Raw genomic sequence first — 22,844 nt, forward strand, 5'->3', positions numbered from 1 at the left:
TGGTGATGATGGATGCAAACTAACTGACTGTTTGGAGTACAAATTTCACAATCACCTAAGCCAAACCATCGTGCTGTATACCTTAAAGTTACACCACAAGTGTATCAACTTTATCTCTATACAATTGGGTGGGGGGAGGTCTCCTGCTGTACGAAGACAACTCAGGGGTTGGGGCGCCTGGGTGGCTCAGTCGGTTAAGCGTCCGACTTCGGCTCAAGTCATGATCTCGTAGTTTGTGAGTCTGAGTCCTGCGTCAGGCTCTATGCTGACAGTGTGGAGCCTAGAGTCTGCTTCAGATTCTGTGTCTCCCTCTCCCTCTCTCTGCCCTTCCCCCGCTCACGCTCTGTCTCTCTCAAAGATGAATAAACGTAAGAAGAAGAAGAAGAAGAAGAAGAAGAAGAAGAAGAAGAAGAAGAAGAAGACGACGACAACCCAGGGGCATCATTTCCAATAAGCACAAAAGAAATAAATAAATGTGCACAGAATAACCTAATTCTGGTACTTGGTCCGTGTGTAAGAGGGAAAAGAGAAAAGTTACACATTGTTTAACAAAACTCACAAATCCTATTTAGTTATTTATTTTTAAAGATTTTTTTAAAAGTAATCTCTACACCAAATGTGGGGCTTGAACTTCACAGTCACACGCTCTACCGACTGAGCCAGCCGGGCGCCTCAAGACGCACCAATTTCTCACAGGGCATTATGTGCAGAATGGTCTGTGGTCCTGACGTGAAACAGTATGTACAGAGAAGAGTCCACCTTGAGATGCATTTAAAGATGGATGCAATTATAGGAAACTGAGCAACTTGCTCCAAGCCTGAAAACATCAGAAAATACTCCCCAAAGATGTGAACATACTTTGCCATGTGGTGAAGAGTAACATTTTTTTAATGTTTACTTACTTTTGAGAGAGGGACAGAATGAGAGAGAGAGAGAAAGAAAGAGAGAGAGAGAGAGAGAACGTAGGCAGGGGTGGGGGCAGAGAGAGAGGTGGACAGAGGATCTGAAGCAAACTTGTGTGCTGAGAGCAGTGAGCCCGATGTGGGGCTCGAACTCATGAACCGCGAGCGAGGTCATGACCTGAGCCGAAGTCAGATACTCAAGTGATGGAAACCCAGGTGCCCCAAGACTAGTATTTTAAATCATGTGTGTCTAAACCTGCATTACGTACTGTGGTTCAAGAGAACAAACGAGAGATAGGGGAGACATGGTGCTGTGATGGCCAAGAGGGGCTGGCTGGGTTGGAATACTCCAGAAGTCACTCCCAGCTCAGACACTCTAGGACGTAGGTCAGTAGAGCTTACCTGTTTACATGCAGGAGATATTCTCCCTCATGACCTTGGAAGAACACAGCAGGGCACACTCAGTCCTTTGCTTCCCTGCACCTGAGCAGCATATATCGTGAAGGGATAGAAGGGATGAAGTTCAGAGCCAGAAGACCAAAGTTTGAGTTCTGCCTTGGCTGCTTCCACACTGTATGACCTTGAAAAAATAGCTGCGCTGTGCCTCACTTCCCCACCCGTGAAATGGGGATACTGAGGCTATCCACCTCATAGAGTTATTGTGAGGATTTAGAGACTTAATATATTTATTATTTTTTTGAGAGAGAGAGAATGTGAGCAGGGGAGAGGGACAGAGGGAGAAGGAGGGACTGAAGGAGGAAGAGAGAGAGAGAGAGGGAGAGAGAGAGAGAGAGAGAGAGAGAGAGAGGATCTCAAGCAGGCCCCCTGCTCAGTACAGAGCCCACATGGGGCTCAATCCCACAACCCTGAGACCCATGACCTGAGATGAAACCAAGAGTTGGACACAACAGACCCAGCCACACAGGCGGCCCATGAGTTAACATACTTAAGGGGCTCAGAACACTATCTGGCACCCAGTAAAGGTAAGTGCGTGATGGGGCACCTGGGTGGCTCAGTCGGTTAAGTGGCCGACTTTGGCTCAGGGCATGATCTCGCGGTCCGTGAGTTCGAACCCCATGTCGGGCTCTGTGCTGACCGCTCAGAGCCTGGAGCCTGTTTCAGATTCTGTGTCTCTCTCTCTCTGACCCTCCCCCGTTCATGCTCTGTCTCTCTCTGTCTCAAAAATAAACGTTAAAAAAAAAAAAAAAAGGTAAGTGCTTGCTAATATTAAGTTTTTCCACCTGCAATTCTTCATACTGAGTCGGAGCCATCTCAACATGGGAAAAAACAAAACCAGAACAAAAAAACCTTATTTCTCTAAACTGAATTGTGAAGTTTTATCAGGGAGCTTTGACACTGCCTGTGGTCACACAGCAGTCAGGCTCTCTAGTTTCAGATCTTGTCTGATCCAAAGAATCCAGCGTATGATCTAGCACATCTTTTATCACTTTACTCCTTGTATGTTTCATCGGTTTGCACAAGTTTTTTTTTTTATAAGAAGCTCTTGGCTGAAGGTCTTTGCATGGTGCACAGAGTACGTTCATGTACACATTTGGCATCAAATTTCTAACTGCCCCCCCAATCCCACAGCAACCCGTGGGGCGTGCTGGAGGCACACTTTTCATCTGGACTTTCCAACAGTTTTCCCTAGTTTTATTGCCGAACATAGAACACCTGTCTAGTTTGTTTCTATAATGCAAATGCTCTTTTAAGAGAATGCAAATAATCTTGTAGTTATTAACAACGGCTACTTATTAAAAAAAAAAGGCGTTAGGTTCTTATTGTGACATTTCTATTCATTTAATGCAATGAAATGTGTTGACGAACAGTGCTTTAGGCAATGCCCATTTTACAGGCAAAAATATGAGGCACAAAGGGTTAGAGTCATGCAGCTGTAAAGGATGAAGCTGGGCTTGGAACTTAAGCAGTCCACTTCAGAATCCATCCGTGTAATCAATCTTAAAAGTGCTCTGCTTCTCCTTAATACAGTATAAAAGTAAGTGGAAAACAAGAGATGATTAAAAAGTGAGCTGCCATTTCCGATGAGGTAGTCTTGGCAGAGTTCAACCCTGTTTTTTGTTTTTGTTTTGTTTTGAATTTAATGTTTACTTATTTACACACACACACACACACACACACACACACACACACACACACACACACAAAGAATCCGAAGCGGGCTCCAGGCTCTGAGCTGTCAGCACAGGGCCTGACGTGGGGCTCGAACTCACGAACCCTGAGATCATGACCTGAGCTGAAGTCAGACGCTCAACTGACTGAGCCACGCAGGTGCCCCTTAACTTAAATTCAAGTTAGCTGACATACAGAATTGTCATGGCTTATGGAGTAGGACACAGTCATTCGACTCTTACAAATGATACCCCAGCGCTCATCCCCAAAAGTGCCCTCCTTAATGCCCATTGCCCATTTAACCCATAAAAATATGGAACACATCACGAATTTGCATGTCACCCTTGCACAGGGGCCACGTTAATCTTCTCTGTATCTTTCCACGTTTAGTTTGCGTGATGCCAAAGTGAGCACTCAACCCTGTCTTTGCTGATGAAATGGTAGGAAACCCATTTAGGAGACCAGAGGCATGAGACAGCCTGAGCTGAGACGTCAGTTCCCACTGCATCAACTATACCCTGAGACCTAACACCACTTCCCTTCTCCAGTGCAGCTGCCTCCGGCGGGCACCCAGGCGGCTGAGCTCACGGCCCATCAAGATTATGTTTCCTGTATCACATCAACGCTAAGGGAGGACACCTGTGATGCATCCTGCCTGGACACTGAAGATAAACCCCTCAGGTGGGTAGTGACTGGCTTCTTTCTTTTGACTACCATGCCCGAGTGAGTAGAACCCACCTTAAAAGCCAAGGCACTAAAACAAAAAGCTTGATTCAATCAAGAGGCACGTTGACTTGAGAAAACTGAGCTAAGTCATACACAATGCAAAGAAACTTTAATGAACTCAGTTCCAGATGAAGTCCTTAAGCCATGATAGGGTCCCCGGACTTCAAGCATGACGGAAAGCAAGTGACACAGCACAATAATTTCACCAAAGATGATGCTAAAAGTGTTTAATATCCAGCATGGTAGGAACGAAACCCTATCAGAGCAGACACTGGCATTAAGCAGCCATCTGTTGGTAGCAGCACATACGAGCTGAACCTTCACTTTTCTCCATGACAGTAAAACATAAGTTTAGTACCCAGAGAGGACAAGAAACAGTCAAGGTCAAAGGCAGAGATCACTGGCTGTGATTTTGTTTTTGATAAGACGTTTTCCTCAGGCGAGCCCTTCCCAGACAACATAGTTTCTCTGAGATTAGACTCCTCTTCTCTTCCTCCAGCTAAGCAGACATTTAGAGGATGGCATCTAACCAGCTGTGTGTGGGAAGAAAAAACATCAGCAAAAGGGGCCAATGCTCCTACGTGCACAGCAACCCCGGGGGATCTAAGGAAGCAGGATGGGAGTGTGGATTCCAGGAACTGTCCAAAAACACCCCCAGGGGACAAAAGCTCTCGTGAATTGGTGGGAGGCCGGATGGGGGGATGTAGACTGGAGAGAGAGCACGTCCACGGGACAGATGTGGGCAAGCTTCACTTATAAACCCCTCTCCCCATTGCCTTAGGACAATTCCTTGCCCTTTGCTGGCCACTGGGGTCAGTATGGAATGTCGGGAGAGCAACAGACACCCCCAAGGGCAGGGAAGTGTCCAATATAGGTACCAACTGACTTTGACTTTGGGCTTTCAATCTTTCATACCTTCCTTACCCAAATCCTTAGGAGGCTGGTTAGTCAGAGCCTGGGGAGATGATCTCTGTTAAGTTACACTCCTCTCTGTGGTGGAAAGCCCTGGTCGGCATCCCCGCCATGTTGGCAGAAATGGAGTGAGCAGCTCTATGGCACCTGTGACTCTTGGACCGAGGCTCTCCTTCTCCCCACTCCTTAAACAGACTGGGTGACAAAGACTGAGCCTGCCTTTGATACTCCCCGCCACAGGACCTATCTGAGAAGCTGACGCTCCGAGGACAACACACGTTCATGGACCACTGAGGCAGAATTGTCAAACAGACCAAAAAGGTAAATTAAGCATGGCAAACAGATCTAAGAATTAAAAGCCCACCGTGAATCCGAACTTCCTATTTAGTGTCAAAACACAGGAGAGGATTGCAGATCCATTGCACAACCTGGAGAGCCACCACCCGGGAACAAGGCCACCAGACCCCACCTGTCTATGAAATCCTGAGCCCAGTCCCTTCCAGCCTCCTTCAAACTTAAACACCAGGTGCCAGAAATGAGTCATATGGTTAAATGAGCATAAGTGGGAAGAGATAATAAAATCAATCAGTGCTATGCCACAAAGCACTACAGTGTTCTTCCCAAATGTGAGACAGTTGAAGATTTTTTTTTTTCCATCTCTAAAAAACCATTTTCTGAAAACACAATTTGCCATCTATCCCACACACAGGCTTTTAGAAACGCATTCTGAAATGCATATAGATTCTGGGTAACCCAGCAACTTTGATCACCTGTCTCATTCAGAAAGGAATGTTCTGTTTCATTTGGACTTTACTTTGAGGGACTTTCCCCCCCACTTTTCACACTGCTGGTAAAATAGATTTTAAAAAAAGCCCTCCAAATCTAGATTCTCCGCTCTCTGTCCTCCTTTTCTTTCCAGCCATAACTTAATGCTTTGCTGGGAAAGGAAGTAGAAAGGCTGTATGTGGACGTTTCCAGCATCCTTCAAAAAGGAGTAATTTTTGACCAGGGACTTAGCTAACTATTAAATTAGTAACCTTTACCGCTAATACATTATTTCAAACATTGAGTGAATATCTTTGGAAATGTACACTCAGTTTCCCTGTCTTAAATGACCCATTAGCATCAAACATAATTTTACATATTGTAATGACCCAGATCATTATTAAAAACACCAGTCATTATAATGAGCTCTAGACGAAGCCACAGAAGTAAATGAATGAATAAGTTATAAAGGAGTGGTAGGGTCAATGGGTACCGACCCCAACAGCTATCACAAAAGATTGTCTTTACACAGTCTGCAATATCATGGTGATTCTGATTTAATGTTTCTTGTAAGAGTCAGGTGCACAATGTCCTGGCTATACCCATGGCTGGCTTTCTGCACAACTGAAAGATCTGAATCAACCAACGGCTGAAGTTGCCTTCTTCAAAGCTACCTCCTGGAAAACCATCCCTTTCTGTGATATCATTAAGTGTTGCCTAAACGGTTGGTATCACTCCAAAAGGTTAGCTATGATTTCTGCATTGCCAACAGTGGAGTGACCTCCTGCATTTTCTAACTCGATTGTTCATACCTAAGTACATGTTTAGGGGGAGGACCCTGGCACACAAGATTCTGGGACAGATTATTCACAGGTTACACATTTTTCCCTTTGAGAAATGATGAGCTTATGCTCTCCAAGAAATAATTGTGACATCTTTGGAAGCTTTAAACTATTGTATTTCGGGACGCCTGGATGGCTCAGTCCATTAAGTATCCGACTCTTGATTTCGGCTCAGGTCACGATCCTGAGATAGAGCCCCATGTTGGGCTCTGCACTGACAGCACGGAGCCCGCTTGGGATTCTCTCTCTCCTTCTCTCTGCGCCCCTCCTCCACTTGTGCTGACATGCTCGAGCTCGCTCTCTCTCAAAATAAATAAATAAGCTTAAAAAAATAAACTATCATATTCCTAGGTACCACATGCTGTATGGTACGTGAGCATGAAGCTTAGGCAATTCAAGACCCCTGAAAGATTCCTTCTTCTGCTGAAACCCAGAGGGACCTTCCTTCATGGGACTTACTCAGAGTGGAGAACAATGGGCAGGAATCTCAAAGAAGACCACTTTCATCCCTGCAAAGCTATCTGTGGGATACACTGTACAAAAGTAAGACTCAGAGAAACTATGCAGCCCCCTGACCAGCAGACCATTTCAGTCAACTATTCCTTGAAGTTCCCAAATAGCGTTCCAAGTGCTAAGAACATCCTAAGGAGAACCCAGCCTTCAGAAATACATCCACTCAATCAACTGGACTTGCTCGTGCAAATCTTTTATCTTTTCAATTAAATTTGGCCCAGAGACATAGTCACACATGAAGCCTGGGGAAAGGTCTACTTTATCTCTTGTTCTCTCAGGAAACTCATCGTGGCTGTTCTTACCGATGCTCCGATAGAGCCTTAGGCACTAGAGATACTAGTCAACTTTTGATGGCGCACAATGTGTACAAGAGGTTGTGTCCACCGCTCTTTCTGAGCCTTGCTAACATATAAGGAGGTAAATAGTGGTTGGCTGGGGAGCAGACACTGCCAGGGCCCGGATCAAACCCTCACGCTCTGCATTCAGTGAAATTCCAGCAGCCAAGTTCTGCATTTCTTTGCCTGAGGATTTGCTCTGATCACAGCGGCAGCTGGAAAAGCCACAGAATTAACACCCCCTGGGAGCACCACTGCTCAGTGACAGAGAAAAGTTGGTTGTAAACATCTTGTCTCAGCCCTCAGGTGGGAGAACTGTAGGGCTCAGTTTCCCAGAATTCCCCAAGGGAAAAGCTCCAGCTACACATGGTGGTAACTCGCTTGTCAACACACCCTCTCTGACCCCTTCTCTACCGAGTCTCACGGTGACTCCCTTCCCAAATAAACCTCCAGTCCTTTTCTCAAGGTCTGCGTCTGGTGGTACCAGACAAAGGTACTTCATTAACACAATCTTTGGCTGGCCTTTTCAGATCTTCATCAGATTTCCATTTAAGTCTGTACCAATTTGACTTTTGTCCACTGGACTTTTTTCCCACTTTTTTGGGGAAAGAGAGAGAGAGGAGAGAGAGCATGCTCACACATGAGCTCTGGGGAGGTAGCAGGGCCAGAGTGGGAGAGAGAATCCTAAGCAGGCCCCACTCTCAACATGGAACCCAACACGGGGCTTGATCCCACGACGCTGGGATCATGACCTGAGCCAAAATCAAAAGTTGGACCCTCAACCAACTGGGCCGCCCAGGCACCCCTGTCCACTGACCTCTTCTAAAGGAAACCTAAAGTTCCTAGGGTTACCCCTCGCTCTGCTCTACTGTTCACATACAGACACAGAGACCAGCAGTGCAGGTGGAAACAGATCAGCTGAGGTGATCATGTTCAGCAGTCTCCGAGAGTAAGATGATGCATATATGAGCACTCAGGAAACAGTTACGTAGGGATGAAATAAATGTATCTTATGCATGTGTGTATATGATACGATCTAATGATATGCATATCGTTACTGTTACTGTCTCTAAAAACTAAGCAACATTGTACCTTCTCTAAGAAAAAAAGTAGTTCATAAAAAGCATAAATGTAAGGACAGTAGAGAAAATTTGTTTTAGTGAAAAATATTTCAGAGATGTACAAACTAGGAGGCTACAAAGCATAGTGAACATACTTCAAGTCTGACGTATGATTATGAGCTAGGGTTTCATCTTTGCTGTAACAATTAATTCTAGTATCTCCAATCATTCATTTAAATGTTCTATGCCTCAATTTCCTTTCCCTTAATTTTTTTGATGTTTATTTTTGAAAGAGAGGGAGAGATAGAGGGAGAGAGCATTTTTTTTAATATTTATTCACTTTTGAGAGACAGAGAGAGAGAGAGCAAGTGGGGGAGGGGTAGAGAGAAAGGGAGACACAGAATCTGAAGCAGGCTCCAGGCTCTGAGCTGTCAGCAGAGACCCCAACACAGGGCTCGAAACCACGAACCATGATCACGACCTGAGCCAAAGTCAGATGCTCAGCCGACTGAGCCACCCAGGCACCCCTCAATTTCCTTTCCTTTAAGGTGACATGTTAGGTTCAGCATTTTCCAAGGGTCCTTCCTACTCCTGACTTTCACTGTGCTTTCTGAGAGCATGGGGGCTTCTACGTGAAGTGGAAATGCCTGTGACCAACAGCTGGATTGGACAAAGACAACAGCAAATAGTGATTTGCATCCAGTGGGAATGTGCCTATAAACAACCAAACAGAAGACTCCAGACACTGGGCTCTACTTAGCTCAGTTTAAAGGATGCTCCATTCTGTTCTTTTCTTGTCTCTCTCCTTTTTTGCTGAGCACTTTTTTTTCTGTGCGTGTGTGTGTGGGTGTGTTTTAAAAGCTTATTTATTTATTTTGTGAGAGAGAGAGAGAGAGAGAGAGAGAGAGAGAGAGAGAGAATATCCCAAGCAGGCTCCACACTGTGAGCGCAGAGCCTGATGCAGGACTCAAACTCATGAACTGTGAGATCATGACCTGAGCATTAATACTGTCCTGAAGGTTGCTGGGCTCTCTCTCTTTCCAGATCCTCCACATGGCTAGAAAAAGGGGTCAGCATACCTTTATGTATCGACTGAAGATTGACAACAATTCTGGACATGTTGACCCAAGAACCTATCCATTTATGCAATCATGCCATCACCTTTTTTTTTTTTCTTTTAGTGTTTATTTATTTTTGAGATAGAGACAGAGCATGAGTGGGGAGGGACAGACAGAGGGAGACGCAGAATCTGAAGCAGGCTGTCCAGGCTCTGAGCTGTCAGCACAGAACCCGATGTGGGGCTCAAACCTGTCAACTGTGAGGTCATGACCTGAGCCAAAGTCAGATGCTCAACCAACTGAGCCACCCAGGGGCCCCCCAAAATATGCCATCACCTTGTTAACCATCAATTGATCATACTCCTGAGAGTTATTCAGTTCTCTCCTTATTCAAGATATTCTGTCTTGGTCCATAGTCATGCCATTGGTGCTGTGATACCATGAAAAATCTCATTTACGATTCTTGCACCTACTTTAGCTCAATGATCTCCTTCTTTATATCTGCCACCCAAGAATCCAGCAATGCCTTAAAACTCAAAGTCTGTGACTCAAATTTCTCTTCCTCCTACATCTTCATCATTAAAACTTCACTCGGAGACTTAAAATTACCCCCTTTGACCACAACCATCTGTTCTTCTATTCATTCCATTCCAACAAACAAACCTATCCTTGAGTGGGTCTTTCTTATGCAAGAGTCATGAAATTGTTTCTGTACTGACAGGTATCTTCTTAAGTGAATCCAAACATCCATTCGTACATTCATTTCTTCATTTGTTTAATAAAAACTGTCAAACATCTACTAGGTGCCAGATGGGATGGTAAACCCAAAGATGAATGAAATCATGTCTATAGCTTCAAGGAGTTCATGGCTAGTGTAGGAGACTGAGAGAAAAAAAATAAGCAACGTAAAGGGGCATCAGTGGTATAGAAGGGCAGCTAATAAAATGCTGTGCAGAGAGAGGAAGAAGCAACCAATTTCAGTCTGGGGTGTTGCTGATACAAACTGTGGTGTTGGATAAGTTCAGGAAGCCCTGGTTATCAGAGTTAAGTTTCTACAACACCAAAATAAGAATAACATACTTATTATGTTAGAGAAGGAGAAATCAGGTTGAGTGCTTATAACTATTTTATGATTATATAGACAGTTTATTAGTATCTACTGAAACATTAAAATTTTTTTTAAGTTTATTTATTTGAGAGAGAGAGAGAGAGAGAGAGAGAGAGAGAGAGAGAGATTAGGGAGGGGCAGAGAGAGAGGGAGACACAGAATCCAAAGCAGGCTCCAGGCTCTGAGCTGTCAGCACAGAGCCCGAGGCGGGGCTGGAACTCATGAACGGTGAGATCATGACCCGAGCCGAAGTCAAACACTCAACCGACTGAGCCACCCAGGCGCCCCTACTGAAACATTTTAAAATAAAATATTATGCTGTGTGATTTGGAAAACTGATTTTTTTCCAAATCTGTCCAAATAATCCTTTGAACACAAGCTAAAAATAGAAGTTCCAAACCACTTTTTTTGTTTGTTTGTACAGTACATTTGGAATGAATGATTTGAAAAAGAAAGAGAATTCTGGCTCTTTAGAAGCTTTCAGGGCTTCGTTTTTTTTTTTTAATGTAAATGAACAAGATATTGTAAAATTGCTTTTCAGAAATAACTAAGAAAAATACCAACGACTGGAGCACCTGGGTGTTTCAGCTGGTTAAGTGTCCGACTCCTGATGTCAGCTCAGGTCATGATCTGATGGTCACAAGATCGAGCCCCATGTTGGGTTCTGTGTGCTGACAGCACAGAGCCTATTTGGGGATTCTCTTTTTCCCTCTCTCTCTGCCCCTCCCTGGCTGTTGCTGCTGACTCTCTCTTTCTCTCTCTCTCTCTCTCAAAATAAATAAACTTAAAAAAAAAAAAACGATTTTATCAATAAGTAAAAACTTCAACCTATTAAAAGGAAAACACATTGCACCGACGCTCTGGTTTTATCTTCAATTTTCTTTTATGTCTTAAAGGACATAAAACAGGAGGAAACAGGAATGACATGTCATGACAAGAAGATAATCGGAAAACATACCAGAAGAAGCTTCCAGTCTTTCCAATCGGCTGATCAACCAGTCCAGGGAGCCAGAAAACTGGGCACAGTTTTTACGATTTCCTCTAATTAGAGCCGCTGCAAGAAAAAGAGCAGACTTCACAGTTAATGTGATTTTCCAGGTTAAAATGCAAGGGAAGTTGCTAGTGGCCCTAAAATGGTGGATCAAGAAGAAAATACTTTGGCTTAAAACATAAATAGATAGGGGCGCCTGGGTGGCAGAGTCGGTTAAGCGTCCGACTTCGGCTCAGGTCATGATCTCGCGAGATCTCGCGTGATCTCGCGTGAGTTCGAGCCCCGCGTCGGGCTCTGGGCTGATGGCTCGGAGCCTGGAGCCTGTTTCCGATTCTGTGTCTCCCTCTCTCTCTGCCCCTCCCCCGTTCATGCTCTGTCTCTCTCTGTCCCAAAAATAAATAAAAAACGTTGGAAAAAAAATTTAAAAAAAAAAAAAACATAAATATATAGACACACCTACATGGACAAAAATGAGATTTTTTTTTTTAAAGAATTGATATTTATTAATAGGGGCTGAAAAAAAACACAGCTCATTAGAAAGACTACATCTTGAAGAAAGTTACATTTCATATTGGGAGGAAATAATAAAGGATAATGGAAAAACCAGTGTCCTGGGAGTTGCCTCACCTGGGCTCTAATACTCTTTGCATTTAATTAGCCAGGAGATTAAATCATTTAATTTCCCTAGAGCTCAACATTCTCACCTCTATAATGAAGAAGTTAAGAGCACACCGGTTTTCCTGAAAATGGAGCACAAAATACTAGGAGATACAACTCGGTAACTGTAATAGGGACATAGACAGATACAATTAATTAAAACGTTACCTGGAAAAAAGGATGGGAGGGTAGATGACTAGTAAGTCTGAAAACTTCTGCTTTCCCCCTGTATCTCCACCTCTCCTTTAAAAAAGATCCACCACCATGCATCTGAAGGATTCTGACATGCAGTCAAATCGCCTGTTCTAACTCTGTTTAACCTACTGTTTCTGACACACCTTTGACAAAAGAAACCATCTTCTATGAAACTCCTACGCGACCTCGAGGATCTCCTTCAATCCAATGTACATAATCCATTTAAAACTTCCAATGATTCAAAATCATGCCATTCTTTCAAAGCAAATCTGGTGAATATTTTAGGTTAATGCATGAGATTGTTCAGAAACTACAATTGTCTACAAAGGGTCAGTGAGATGGTAACAGAATAGGGCATTTAATGGGAAAAAGATGTCGCCATAAGAAAACAATCACTATTTTTTTTTTTAATTTTTTTTAGCGTTTATTTATTTTTGAGACAGGGAGAGACAGAGCATGAACAGGGGAGGGGCAGAGAGAGAGAGGGAGACACAGAATCTGAAACGGGCTCCAGGCTCTGACCTGTCAGCACAGAGCCCGACGCGGGGCTCGAACTCACAGACCGTGAGATCATGACCTGAGCCGAAGTTGGACGCTTAACCGACCGAGCCACCCAGATGCCCCAACAATCACTATTTAAACTCTGCTAGTGCCAGGAAGCAGTCTGAAGAACGCAAGTTTCAGAGCCCCTGTGGTGAGAGAGCATAATTAATGTTAGACTTCTGTCACATAAACTAAAAGTTGGTACCTGACCTCAGAGTAAGAAAAGAAACAGTGACAGCAAAGACAGGAAGGTCTATTCTTACAACTGTAGGAGAAGAGCTCTGTGCACAGAGCCGCAGGACATTTGCACAAAGAGTAAACAATGATGCACTTAATTACTTAGACTCCTCTCTCGCTCTGGGGCCAGAGGTCCAGCAAGAGCCAGCAATCATCTACACACACACACACACACACACACACACACACACACACACAAGTGACAAGTGCTAGGGACAAGTGTCAAGGATGCGGTGTCATAGAAGGATAAGGAGTCCAATGTGCTCAGCAGGATTTCTAATTTTAACCCATTAGAATATCTGTTCATGACTTACAACAACAGCCACTGAGGGGGGGGTATAGGGTAAGGTTTCTGAATCTTTACAGAGTCTCATTTGTTTAAAATTTAACTCACTCTTTTAATTTTACCTCTGGTTTTTAAACCTGAAGATAGTAAATGTTTTCTTTAAAGGACAGATGTTAGAGATAAGGTGATTCTTGAAGAAGCTACAACGTAAAAAATCAACCCTTTTAATAAACCATGAAACATTAAAGAAAATCATAGAGTAAGCCACACACAGAAAAAAACCTTCATTAAATTTGCTGCAAACACAGGGCACCTGCGTGGCTCAGTCGGTTAAGAGTCAGATGTGGGCTCAGGTCTGATCTCACGGTTTGTGAGTTTGAGCCCTGCATCAGGCTCTGCACCGGCGATGGTGGGGATTCTCTCTCTCTCCCTCTCTTTCCACCCTTGTCCTGCTCACACTCTCCCAAAGTAAATAAGTAAACTTAAAAAAATTTACCGCAAACAGAAATGGCATATCCCATGTTGGTACAGCCCACTGACAACAATGTAACAAAACTAGAAATTAGCAAGAAAAGTAGAAACAAAAATAAAACTCAGCCACTTAATAATTTAAACTCTCTCATTAATAATTTTTGAGTCAGTAACAAATCAATACCAGAATTACAGAATATCTAGTAAATAGCAAAAACAGAAATGTTACCTAATAAAATCAGTGGTCTATGGTCAAAACTGTACTCAAAAATTAACCACTTCCACTGCTAAGCAGCAGGGTGAAACGTGTTAATTAAACAGCCTTTCAAAATGTAAGAGAGAACATCAAAAAATATAAGTAAAATAGGAAAAAGAAATAAATAGCCAAAAAGAACTTCATTAGAAATAGAAAATGTGATCTATGTAATAAATTAAAATGGTAAAATTAATCCACAAAGTCAAGATTTTTTTTAATGATTATTTATTTTTGAGAGAGACAGAGCATGAGCAGGGGAGGGGCAGAGAGAGAGGGAGACACAGAATCTGAAGCAGGCTCCAGGCTCTGAGCTGTCAGCACAGAGCCTGATGCAGCGCTCGAACTCATGAACCGTGAGATCAGGACCTGAGCCAAAGTCAGACACTTAACCGACTGAGCCACCCAGGCACTGCCAGGAATTTTTTTTTTTAATATAAGCTAAATATCAACTGCTTTAATCATGAAGGAAAAAGAAAAAAATTGAGAATAAACAGGAATTATAAACACAGTCACTGTATCTCTGTACCAGAACTCTGAAACATCTAGGAAAAAGAATGGTTTCCAATTATGCATATGCATACTTTTTTTTCCACCAAAACTGACCCAAAGAAGAAAAATCTAAATTGAAAAATAAAGCATGATTAATATTGAGAAGTATGTCAAAGACCAAAAACTTTTTTCTGTATTCAAGAAAAAAAGTGATTTCTAAACTACACTATTTTAAAGAAACTAAGGAAGCCTCCCTAATTATTTTATAAAGACAGTATAACTTTGATATCAAGACCCAACAAAGAAAGTATGCATATAAGAAAACTAGAGGGAACTCTTAATTACGAATACAAATCCAAGTATCTTCTATAAGGATAGTATTTCCAAATCATATTCAGCAACGCATTAGCAACATTAACTCAAGTAGGGGTTCATTCCTCCAATGAGACAGAAATGCGTTAGGATGTCTGTTAATAAGTCCAAGATGAAATGTGATGATCTCAATAGACTCTGAAAAAATATATATATTTCTAATGAAAACAATTAAACTCCATAAAATCAAGTGCCTCCTGAACATTATCAGTGTGTGGGTAGGTGCATGTGTGCAGGTATGTAACATGGCTTACAGATAAACGGAGGGTAAAATCTTACAGTTCAGCAAGTTAGTTAAGAAGAAATCAGTTAAGGGGCGCCTGGGTGGCGCAGTCGGTTAAGCGTCCGACTTCAGCCAGGTCACGATCTCGCGGTCCGTGAGTTCGAGCCCCGCGTCAGGCTCTGGGCTGATGGCTCAGAGCCTGGAGCCTGTTTCCGATTCTGTGTCTCCCTCTCTCTCTGCCCCTCCCCCATTCATGCTCTGTCTCTCTCTGTCCCAAAAATAAATAAATGTTGAAAAAAAAAAAAAAAGAAGAAATCAGTTAAGTGAGTTTCCAAAGTAATTGAAAGCTGTGCTGAGAATTATAGGAAAGTTCGTCATGATACAGTTTATAAGAGCAAAATACTGGAAACAGTCTGAGGGTGCACTACCCTACCTTTCAGTAGGGTAGTATATGTCCACTAAAACCTGGTGAAGGGTTATAGCTACTGCCAAGAAGAGATGCCCCCAATACAGAAGACAGGTGCAAACAAATGCTATAGAATATTGGTCGTATGATCTCATTTTGGGGAAGTAAGTGCGTATATTCAATGTATATGTATACATGTATATGTATAAGTATGTGCAAAGCATGGAAAAATGGTGTTTGTTTCAGAATATTTCTTGGAAAATGAGAGCTGCTTCTTTGAGAACTATATCATGATAAGTTCCTGAGACAGAAAACAGAGACCTTAAGGAACACTGGTAAGGGTAGGACTGCTATCCTGCATCCAAAGGGGACATTTTCTTATTTTAAAACAGGAAGGAAGATGAATGGAGCCAGGAGGAAAAAAGGATCATGCTCCGTGACGTTTTCCTTCACAAGGACTCCCTCTGGAGTCACAACAACTTCCATCCCAAAACAATCACAAACGGTCAATACGAATGGCAGTTTGCATGCACCTGTAAGGAGGTGAAGTTCAGCAAGCCAAGGTACTACATAACCCTGGAGAGACAACAGATGATAATGAAGAAGCATGAAATGGAAAACAATGTATCCAAATAATCCCCCAAAACGTAGAGACATCAGACCGAAGCCTTGAGCTTGTCTCAATCCCTAAAATTGGAATTTGGACTGAGCTACCTAAGCCTTCAGGAGCAGAGGGCCACAAGTGATGTCATAGTGATGCGGGATGTGCATGGGTGTGAACACATCATGCTATTATTGTATGTGTGTGCATGTGGGTGTGTGAAGTGTTTTATATGTGTATAATGTTAGAGAGATTCACAGAAATGTTTTTATTGATCTTTAATTTTTTTGATGTTTTTATTTATTTTTGAGACAGAGCGAAAGCACGAGTTGGGGAGGGGCAGAAAGAGAGGGAGACAGACACCAAAGTGGGCTTGGTGCTGCCAGCACAGAGCCTGATGCAGGGCTCGAACTCACACACCGTGAGATCATGAGACGAAGTCTGATGCTTAGCCAACTGAGCTCCTAATTTTTTTTTAATTTTAGAAAAAAAGAAAGAAACAGAGAGAGAGCAAGAGCGAACATGAATGGGGGAGGGGTCGAGGGAGAAAGAGAGGGAGAATCCAAAGCAGGCTCCATGCCCAACGCAGGACTCGATCTCACGACCGTGAGGTCATGACCTGAGCTGAAATCAAGAGTCGAACGCTCAACCGACTGAGCCACCCAGGTGCCCAAAGAAATATTTTGAAAAGGTTATATGCTAAAATGGGTGGTTATGTTTTAAACGTAGTTTCTACCTTTTTTTCTTTTATCACATTTTTTCATGTTGAATAACTAACTAAACCTCTCAACTTTTATCCAACCAGAATATGAAACACAAGTAATATTGGCCATCCACCGAAAAATTATTAATGTCAAAGAGACTCCATTCTGCATCTCTTACTCGTCTTGTAACATCGCTGTGTCCCCATGTTTTAGTGTCTTTAAACTCTAAGACTCAACTTCTCAAAATACTTGGAGAATCAGAAAACTACAGACAGGTTAAGATGCAAAGATCTTCCAAGAGTACTCTCACTTTTAAAATTTACTGAACAAATAGTGATTACCTACTTTGCATCTGGCACTGTTCTGGGAGTAAGAGATATAGCAGGAAATCAAATGAGGTTCTCTTTTGGAGCTCACATGCAAAGTATGGAAATACCAAGTGAACGGTTATAACATAGGCAAATGAGGGACCAAAGAACTAGAATCCACAAAGATTTTTAAAATTTTCAGATTAACAAGTGGTTGCTCCTAAATCCTGAAAAGCCTAAAAAACAAAAATACACAAACACACAAAGACTCGAGAATGCCGCTGACAAATCTCAGAGTGCTGTGCCACAGAAACTTCTTGGAGAGCTCGTGGAGGCATCCCTGCCATTGGGGGACCGTGCGAACTCAGGTTTGAGGACCGCCTGCCTAGGAAGTGGACGGGGTGGGAGAGGCACCCACCCAGAGTTTTGCGTGGATGGGTCTCCATGACTGTGTTGGGCCGAGAATGCATGAGCACTTCTCATGGATCCTGGGGGAAGAGCATCTCTGTGGACTCGTTCTGAGTCCACTCAGTACAGCCATCAGGAGCAGCAGGAAGACTTCAGGAGAAAGAGGCTGGAGGCAGGCTACCAGACACGCATGGCCGAGCAAGGAGCCGCAAACAGCCACCTGAGAACAGACTTGCGGCTGTCCTGTCCGTGAGCAGGGCCTTGGCTAAAGGCATCTGACATGCCCCCCGGAGAAAGGCAGCTCCCACCCCCTGCCAGCTGTTCCACTCCCCCCCACCAAGGAGGACAGCTTTAACCTTCTGGCCAGAGCCAGAGATCGGGCAGCCACACAACCAAGAAAAACTAGGCTACGTTCTCTCCTCCCTCTCTACCCTCATCAGGAGGCAGCCCAACAGCTGGCTGGTGGAGGGCACGGAGAGGGGAGACAGCCGCGTGTTCCTGCTGGCACAGCTCATACTGGGGCCAATGCCTCACAGGCAATTTCAGTTCCAGAGTCCACGCTCGGGGCCAGTCGACGCTGCTCCCCACCAGTCTCTTTCTGCCTGAACCCCTGCTCTAGAAGAGATTAGGAGGAGGGGTCTCGGTCAACATCAACAGATTAAGAAAGTATCTCGGGGTGCCTGAGAGGCTCAGTCAGCTAAGCTCTGACTTCTGCTCAGGTCGTGATCTCGCGGTTTGTGAGTTCGAGCCCTGAGTCAAGCTCCGTGCCAACGGCTCAGAGCCTAGAGCCTGTTTCGGATTCTGTGTCTCGCTCTTTCTCTCTCCCTCTCTCTGCTCTTCCCCCACTCCTGCTCACTCGCTCTCTCTCTCTCTCCCTCAAAAATACAATGAACATTAAAAAAAATTTTTTTAAATAAAAAACAAGTATCTCACAAAATAGGTTACAAAATGAATTTCCACTAAAAATGGCAATGGAATTCTCATTGTCATTTCATAGACACGAGATTATTACAGAGAAGAAAATGTTGTTTATAAAATGTCTTTCAGGATTTCCTGGAGGCTGACATAGGAACACCCGTATGCACAGATGCCATAATACTACCCAGTATGAGCATGTTTGAAACCGATGTCTTCCTTTTCCAACTCTTGACTACCTTCCCCCAGTGTTTTACGACATTTAGGAAGATCTGCCTCTTTAAGACACCGGGAAAATGCTCTGGGTGTGCCAAAATCCTTGATCTCTGTGCCCTTTCCAAGTGTTAAAGGCTTTCAAAAGCTGGTAACTTCTGCCTCCCTAAATGGGCTGCAGCCTATCCTATTCGTTTCATACTTTGAACCTTCATTAAATGAGTATTCATTGGGAGGGTTTGCCAAAGAGCCATTTCTCAAACATCTTTAGAAAATCATCCTGGCTTGCAAGCCTCCTGCAGATTAATTGTGTGGATTTCAGAAAAGACGTATGAAAGCCAGCCATGGCAATGCTTTCAAACTATGAATATTGGTGTTTCCGGAACACTCCACTCCCTCCAGGAGGCGGGCTCATCAGTCTGCCTCTGTCGTTCTCCACCTACAATGCATATTAAGTATATGTGTCAAATTTTAAAATTGTTATAGATTATCATTCCCACCTGCTCTCTCCATGCTAAATAAACCTGCTGAAGAAAAAGAAGGTGGCTTATTTCACACCAAAGTCTACGACGGGACCTACTGTCTACCTAGCTGGAAGCATGGGAAGGAAGCTTAACAGACTTGGAGTTAATGATACTTGGGCCACACTTCCTGATACCTGGGTAAAGAAAGACAGTGAGGGGCACCTGGGTGGCTCAGTCAGTCTGACTCTTGGTTTCGGCTCAGGTCAAGATCTCAGGGTTCGTGAGTTCAAACCCTGCATTGGGATCTACGCTGACAGTACAGAGCCTGCTTGGTCTCCCCCTCTGTCTCCCTCTGCCCACCCAGCCTCTGTTTGCTCGCTCGCTCACTCTCTCTCTCTCTCTCTCAAAATAAATAAATGAACTTTAAAAAAAAAAGAACACTGAGATGTAAATATCGTATCACCTCCAGATACTGCTACAGATCTGAGGCTTTCACAGCCACACTGAAGTATCCACTCACGTATAGACGGCTACTTATCTTCTGATTACACTGACTTCACTGAAAATTACTGGCAGCAGATGGTTCTTAAGTCAACATGAGATTATATATTTTTTTCTAATCATGGAATCAGTGTTCATGACAACAAAAACAGAAAATCAAGAGTAGTCAAAGGGACAGTTAAACCACAAAATCTCTCACCGCTCTGTGTACCCCGAACACCCACCAGAGAACCTACCATGTGTATATTGAAAAAGAGCCTCTTGGGCGCCTGGGGGGCTCAGTCGGTTGGGCATCCGACTTCGACTCAGGTCATGATTTCGCGGTTCGTGAGTTCGAGTCCCATGTTGGGCTCTGTGCTGACAGCTCAGAGTCTGGAGCCTGCTTCGGATTCTGTGTCTCCCTCTCTCTCTGCCCCTCCCACACTTGTGCTCTGTCTCCCTCTCTCTCTTAAAAATAAATAAACATTAAAAAAGAAAGAGTCTCTGGGTGCTCTGGGTGGCTCAGTTGGTTAAGCGTCCAACTTCAGCTCAGGTCATGATCTCACGGTTTATGGGTTCAAGCCCCGCATCGGGCTCTGTGCTGACAGCTCGGAGCCTGGAGCCTCCTTCTGAGTCTGTGTCGTCCTCTCTCTGCCCCTCTCTGCCCCTCCCCCACTCATGCTCTATCTCTCAAAAATAAATAAACATTAAAAAAAGAGAGAGAGAGCCTCTTTAGACGCATGCACTAACATAAATAGTCTATTTCTGGGGCGCCTGGGTGGCTCAGTCGGTTAAGCGTCCGACTTCAGCTCAGGTCACGATCTCGCGGTCCGTGAGTTCGAGCCCCGCGTCAGGCTCTGGGTTGATGGCTCAGAGCCTGGAGCCTGCTTCCGATTCTGTGTCTCCCTCTCTCTCTGCCCCTTCCCCGTTCATGCTCTGTCTCTCTCTGTCTCAAAAATAAATAAAACGTTAAAAAAAATTTTTTTTAAATAAATAGTCTATTTCTTCACTCGACTGGAATTAATTTACTAGCTTTCCCTTTCATCCTCAATTGTGTAGCACTGTGCCATTTACATTAACGATTCTTTTCAGTTATAAAAGTAATGTGTGTAAATAGAATAAATATCCAATGGAACACGCAGGAAAGCAGAAGTCCTGTCTCCTGAGAAGCAGCCACCTAGCCCTTCTCTGTGCATCCTTCCTTAAGTGTTCAGTGTGTACAAGAATGTATCTTTCTCTACATATCTCTAATGCAAGGCAGTTGGAATCTTAATGTTAATACAGTAATCTTATTAATACAGCAAGCATCTTGCTTTTTTTCACTCAATACCATATCCTAGATGGCCATGCTAAAAAAGAACAGCCATCTGGCGTGTTTTATACAGTTTTCCTGATGATACGTTTATCTCAATTTTCAATGATAACACGGTACTACACTATTACTTATGGAACCAATCCCCTGTTGCTAGAAAAATTGCTCTCAATTTTATGCAATTTATAAACAATTTTGCAGTGGACCTCCTTTCCACACTTGTACAAATATATCTCTAGAATACATTTCTTAAAGTAGAATTTCTAGAGTAAAAGTAAATACATTTAAAGTTTTATGTATACTGCCAACCAGAGTTTGTTTGGTTTTTTAAATTCCATCAATTTGCACCCCCACCAGAAAGAAACACACTACCCAACATTTCCCCCAATAAGGAGTTTTATCAAATTGTTTATCTGTGCTCATCTCCTAAGTGAAAAATGATCTTTATCATTTTCATTTGCAGTTATTTGTCATGTTGAATATCTTTTATTATTTTATTTATTGCTCTGGCAACTACCTGTCCCCATCTTTTGTCTGTTTTTCTATTAAGCGGTATGTCCTTTCCTTATGGATTTATGAAAGCTCTACACATGATAGGAACCGGGCCTTTGTCTTTCACACAGTTGGCATATTTTATAAAATCCCCACCTGTTTTTTTTTTTTCTATTTTGTAATGATATCATTCACCATAAACATTTTGATTTTTGCGTAGTCAAGTTTATCAGTCTTTTATTGATCACTTACTAATAGGATTTGACAACAACACGTATTGGGATGGTCAAGGCAGCAAAGTCAGTAGCTGCACAGCACTATGGCTAGGCTAGCTTTATTATTTACTCTGTCTCTTACTCAACCAATAACTCCATGAGAGCAGGGATGGGATCCTGGTCATAACTGTCCCTCACTGCCCAGATTAGGGCATCTCCCATAACAGGTATTCAATTAATCTTTCTGAACGGATGAGAATCTTATTCAAATGCAGGTCCATTGGACTCAAAGTCCACGTTTTCCCAACACGACACAGTCTCTGTTACAGAGGACGCCTCTTCAGAAGACTGTAAAAGGAAAGAGATTCAAAACACTTGGGAAAAACAAATGGAAAAAGAAGCTTCCCTGGAGAGAGAGATTAAAAAAGAGAGAAAGAGGGGTGCCTGGGTGGCTCAGTCGGTTGAGCATCTGACTTTGGCTCAGGTCATGATCTTGCAGTTTGTGAGTTTGAGCCCCACGTCGGGCTCTGCGCTGACAGCTCGGAGCCTGGAGCCTGCTTCGGATTCTGTGTCTCCCTCTCTCTCTGCCCCTCCACTGCTCGTGCTCTGTCTCTGTGTCTCTCAAAAATAAATAAACATTAAAAAAAAAAAAAAAGAACGTGTGTATGTGTGTGTGTGTGTGTGTGTGTGTGTGTGTGTGTATTTGGAAAGTATATTCAGAACTTAGGTCTTTTGTTGCATGAAAAAATTAGTTTAAAAGCCACAAAAACATGCACATGTCTGAAATCAGTGTGTATTACCTTACGACATACACGATTACTATACTGTTAACTTCCTTTAAGATGTGAGTTTTAGAGAATTCTAATTACATCAATTTTAAGTAATAGCTCCCTCAAATCATTTCTTAATCAAATGGGATGTAAATAATTAAGGAAACAGATACATACATTTAAGAAATGTATACTTCTCCCTCTCTCTCTGCCCCTCCCCCGTTCATGCTCTGTCTCTCTCTGTCCCAAAAATAAATAAACGTTGAAAAAAAAAATTTTTTTTAAATAAAATAAAAAAATGTATACTTCATGTCTCCATATTAATCTATAACATAGATAATAGTTACTGCCTATCAAACCTCTGATATAAATAAACTAAGTCTAACATTCTGAAAGTATAGAAGTGGATAGGAGGCAAGCATTGGAAGGACCGAATGCTCAGGGAGCAGGGACAAAGTGAGTGAGGTCTCAGGTGAGAAGGCAG

At 43.1% G+C, this 22,844-nt stretch overlaps 1 protein-coding gene and 1 non-coding gene across 14 annotated transcripts in view; both read right to left on the reverse strand.

Annotated features, from left to right (window-relative positions):
* Window positions 1-22,844, reverse strand: part of RYR2 (ryanodine receptor 2) — a 768,472-nt gene that overhangs the window by 350,590 nt on the left and 395,038 nt on the right. For all 13 annotated transcript variants that reach the window (XM_040464903.1, XM_040464902.1, XM_040464892.1 and 10 more), the window contains one exon: window positions 11,311-11,406. In XM_040464903.1, the coding sequence (XP_040320837.1) occupies window positions 11,311-11,406 (96 nt within the window). The remainder of the gene's footprint in view (window positions 1-11,310; window positions 11,407-22,844) is intronic.
* LOC121023265 (U6 spliceosomal RNA) lies at window positions 3,340-3,446 on the reverse strand. Its single transcript, XR_005787330.1, has one exon. It is a non-coding gene; the product is annotated as a U6 spliceosomal RNA (small nuclear RNA).

Source organism: Herpailurus yagouaroundi, unplaced genomic scaffold, assembly GCF_014898765.1.
Source record: "Herpailurus yagouaroundi ecotype Mexico unplaced genomic scaffold, PumYag 530, whole genome shotgun sequence".
In the NCBI taxonomy this organism is placed as follows: Eukaryota; Metazoa; Chordata; class Mammalia; order Carnivora; family Felidae; genus Herpailurus; species Herpailurus yagouaroundi.